This window comes from Nannospalax galili, unplaced genomic scaffold, assembly GCF_000622305.1.
Source record: "Nannospalax galili isolate Female #2095 unplaced genomic scaffold, S.galili_v1.0 scaffold22345, whole genome shotgun sequence".
NCBI classification, from domain to species: Eukaryota; Metazoa; Chordata; class Mammalia; order Rodentia; family Spalacidae; genus Nannospalax; species Nannospalax galili.
The window spans coordinates 1,936-6,649 of NW_008352466.1; the positions used below are offsets into that span (position 1 = coordinate 1,936).

Here is a 4,714-nt window from a genome sequence, read left to right on the forward strand (position 1 = left end):
AATCCCGAAATTTAAAAAAGTGAAAATAGATTTTTTTTTCATTTTTAATATTTTATTGAGTTTTTGTGTATTTCATATAATACATCTTAATCATATTTAGACTCCTCCCCTGTCTGCACCCCATGGCCTGCCTACCAGACCTCATGCATTCTGTATTGTATGTTAAGGCCCATTGCATCAGGTTTGTGTACTCGGGTATCCCTTGGTGTGAGTTCACCCACTGGAGCCTGGTCAGCCTATCTAGCATCACTCCCTTAAAGAAGATCAGCCGACAGTTGATCCTCAGCTAAGGTTGGGCCGGATGCCCGTTTCCCCTGTTCTCTGCTGGGCTTTTGTCTGATTGAGTTTTCATGGGTCTTGTGCATGCTGTCACCATGGCTGTGAGTTCATATGAGCAAGTTCCCAGAAGCCTGGAAAACTCTTGTTTCTTTATGGTCATCCATCATCCCTGGCTCTTACAATTTTTCTGCCCCCTCTTCTGCAATGGTCCCTGAGCCCTGGGAGGTGGAGGTTTAATATAGGAATCCTATCCTAGGACACATTTTCTGTAGTCTGTTATTTCTACACTTTGGCCAGTTGTGGCATTCTGTGTTAATTAAAGGGAAATATTTCTTAACCTTTTTTTTTTTCTTTTTTGGTCTTTTTTTGAGATGGTCTCCCTGAAGCCCCAGCTGTCCTGGAACTCACTGTGTAGACCAGGCTGGCCTTGAACTCACAGAGATCCACCTGCCTCTGCCTCCTGAGTGCTGGGATTAAAGGCATGCGCCACCACGCCCGGCTCTTAACCTATTTTTTAAACTCTATTTAAAGCCTTGTAGCTCCCCTCCCCTGCACCATCATCCCTTCCTAAGCAGTTTTAATGCTATGTAGATACACTGCATGTCAGTGTATGTCAGCATCTATAAACAGATATGTTCATAGATTTGTGCTTTATACACAAGCATAAGTTTTCTCATCCTAAAGAAATAAGTTTTTCTATTGCATTGAGAATGCATATCATCATGACCACATTTCAATTGCCCTGTCACTACTTTTGAGCAAAGACTTTCTTGTACCATTCCTCATGAGTACTAATTGCCCATGTTTAGTTTTAGTGAAAGTGTAGGATGTAGAGCTCCAGATGTTTTGCCATTTAGCTAATGTGCATGTGGTTTAACTTATGACATTTTATTTTGATTATCAATGAAAATAATGATACATGTTAGAATGAATTAAATATATAACCGTGTAACATGATTAACACATTACTTGTGCTCATTTTATACAGGGGATATAATGGGTTTTAATCTGTGCTATATGAAGTGGCTGATAGACCCTCTGCCAGTGAATGTCAGGGTCACTGTGTCTGTGAATGTGGAGACATGCCCTGCGGCATGGAGGTTGTGGCCTACACTACATCTTGATCCTTTAAACCCCAAAGATGAATCTATAATAATTGCAGAATGTGACTTTTCGGACATAATACTGAGTAAAGAGCAGGTGAGTATTTCCCACTGTGATGGTTTCTTCACTCTGTCAGCTTTCCTGTAAAATACCTTGCACAAGACTTAAAATTCAATATAGGAGCTCTGTTCTCATGAGGAAAATTGGAATTCAGTAATTAATTTGGTAAATTCATTCTCCCCTTTAAAAACTGTATTTGTGTGTGTGTATGTGTGTGTGAGAGAGAGAATGAATGAATGAATGAAGGTGTACACACCCACGCATGTGCATGTGGAGGCTAGATATTGAAGTCAGGAATCTTTCCTCTGCCATTGCTCCTCATCTTATTTTTTGGAAACAGGGTCTGTCAGTGAACCTAGTGCTCACCAGTTGGCTAGCCTAGCTGACCAGCAAACCCCAGTGATCTGGTTACCTCTGCTACCCAACCTTCACTCCCATTCCCACTTCCCAGTCCTGGGGTTACAGGCAGTCACCACTGTGCCCAGCTCTTTTTTTGTATGTGGGCTCCTGGCAAGCTGAACTTAGGGCCTCAAGCTTGTACAGCAAGCACTTCAACCACTGAGCCATCTCCCCAACCCGCTCCATTCCCTTTTTAATCTTATAGAACTAATAAAAATATTTTGGCCTTAAGGGATACTATATAGTATTAAGTATGTGTTCTAAAAGCTGGAAAGTGTTTTCCTATTGGCTGCATCTTCTGCAGCTGGAAATCTGGCCATAGCCAGGGACCCTCCACTACCCTGTGTCACTGCGTGGCATCGTTGATAGTGGTAGAGACAGTGATATTTCCACTGGGGCATTTGTGGGTGACTCAGTAGTAATGACTACCCTCCAGGGTACTTTTCATAGTTTTGTCTTGTTTGGAAACTGTTATAGGAGAAGCAGCTAGAACAGCATTGTCATTCCACAACAACCCGCAATGCCCTTTACGTCACCCTTTTCGGCAAAATGATGGCGCAGTAAGTGGTGGTCATTTTCTGTGAGATTGGTGTGGGCATGTTTGGTTTTGTGTTGCTGCAGACCGCTTTCTCACCCTGTGAACTGAGAGCTGCTCACAGGACAGTTCCTGGACCTCTCAGGTTTCTCCCTGTACCCAGCATGACACTAACACTCACTGTGATTTATTGTTGAGGATGGAGTAGGCTGTACAGTTTATCAGACGGTGGATAGGCTTGTCTAATTTTTATCACATTAACCCTTTTTATCCTGGGTTTGCACAAGGCCATCTTGGCCCTCATTTGGGGACCTCTGGTGAATACCAGTAATGGTTATCACCACCTTAGGCCCCTAACTTTGGGAAAGCAGAACCAGCTGAAGTGTAAGAACATCGTGTTGGGGATCCTATTGTTGGCAAGTATGTAGGGAGGAACTCTTCACTATTCTCAGATGCACATACGTCTGTCAAGAAGTTCTAGTGTTGCTTTCTATCTAGTAGGGATCTGCCTTCAGTAGGCTCTGTACTGTTGTACTTCTGTTTCTTCCTAGACAGCTTCACTCTCACAGTTGTCTCTCCTCAACCAGAGGTATATGTATATGTATGTGTGTGTTCATCACAATAAGATAATCTTAGTACAACCTTTTATAGACAGTGAATCTAATTTTCTTATCTCTTAATTCCACATTCTCATCTTGTGTATGAAACATGAAGTGAAAAGAAAAACATCTTCCTCAACTTTTAAGTTAACTGCAACATGTCCACCAGGCTCTCTGCTGTTAAGTGGTGGCAAGGTACCCGGCCTTGGTAAGCTGCAGCAGCACACTGAGCCCAGCACAGAATGTGCTTCCTCTTCCATACGCTTCACAGTGTTTGTCGGGAGAATATATTTTAAGAGCCATGGACCATTTTTGTATTTTAAAAAATTACTGAGAAGTATGCTGGGTGCTTGGAGTTTGTTTTTGCAGTGCTGGGGATTGAAGCCAGGGCTAGGCAAGGGCAAGCACTCTACTGCTAGGCTACATCTCTAGGTCAGGATAGCCCTTTTTCATTTTGAGACAAGATCTCACTAGGTTATAAGACTGGCTTAAATTCACTCTGTACCTTAGGTAGACCTTAAACTTAAGATGCTCCTGCCTCAGCTTCCCAAGTAGCTGGGATTGTAGGCTTGCACTATCAGGCCTTCCTTATTTACTGAATTTCTTTAGCTTACCCCAGTGTTCTCAAAACTCTGGCTCTACATAGTTTTGGTATGCATGGCTAAGGGACAGTGCTTATCATGACATGCATGACAATGTTTCCTGCATGAAGGTGGCATGCTGGAGGGTAAAAGCCAAGTCTTATTCATTTTTATGTTCCACAATTAAAGTAATTACTTGACATACAGTAACTCTCAGCATATGTTTATTGAAATGAATTAAATGGTTTAATAAAAGAAGCCCAGTGACTCCAGCAGCCCCATAAAACTACCATTTTTCTTGAATTCCCAAGATGAATTGTACCATAAAAATAGAGGTCATTGTTTTTGTGTACCCAGATTTTTCAGATGTTGGTAGTCTGGAAGAAATTAAATCTGTTCTCAACTCCTACAGTGCTGGGAGAGCAGGCAACCTGGATAAAACCCTTCATCAGTGTCTACAGTGTCAAGATACGGTTGCATTGTACAGAATCATCCTCCGCTCCATCTGTGAGTCAATGCCAAACGATGTGGACAAAGAGCTGATGAAACAGGTGAACTCATGAGAAGGAGATTAGGTGTTTGGGTAGTTGTGTGGACTGACGTTAGTAAATTAATTTTTCATGTGAGTTTAAATGTGTTTCAAGCATGTATGGGTGTGCTGGAGCCAGCATGCGTGCTGATACAGTCTTCCTGCTTGTCACTGAGATCTGTTCACTCACTGTACTTGTTTCTTTAGTTCTTATGTGAATTGCTGGTTCAAGATCTTTATTTGTTTGTTTGTTTATTTATTTATTTATAGTTTTTTGTGACAGGGTCCTCCTGTAGCCCCAGCTGACCTGGAACTTGCTATGTAGACCAGGCTGGCCTCAATCTCACAAAGCTCTACAGAGCTGCTCCTCCAGAGTGCTGGGATTAAAGGCATGTGCCACTACATCCAGCTTTCGGTTTTTATTTTTTGGTTTTTTTATTTGTTTTAACGTATATGAGTGTATTGTCTGCATGTATGTAAGTGTACCTGTGTCCTGCAATGCCCATTAAGGTTAGAAGAGGGCATCAGATACCCTGGAACTGGATGGTTGTTAGCCACCATGTGGGTGCTGGGAACTGAACTGAGGTCCTCTGCAAGAGCAGCCAGTGCTCTTGACCACTGAGTCATC

General features: G+C 42.3%; 1 protein-coding gene across 1 annotated transcript in view; it reads left to right on the forward strand.

The window, feature by feature from the left end:
* Positions 1-1,267: 1,267 nt before the first annotated feature.
* The window catches only part of LOC103747110 (nephrocystin-3-like), a gene marked incomplete at its 5' end in the record, with an annotated part of 9,157 nt that continues 5,710 nt past the window's right edge, over positions 1,268-4,714 (forward strand). The window contains 3 exons of the mRNA XM_008849420.3: positions 1,268-1,479; positions 2,320-2,402; positions 3,970-4,108. Coding sequence (XP_008847642.2) covers positions 1,268-1,479; positions 2,320-2,402; positions 3,970-4,108 — 434 coding nt within the window. The remainder of the gene's footprint in view (positions 1,480-2,319; positions 2,403-3,969; positions 4,109-4,714) is intronic.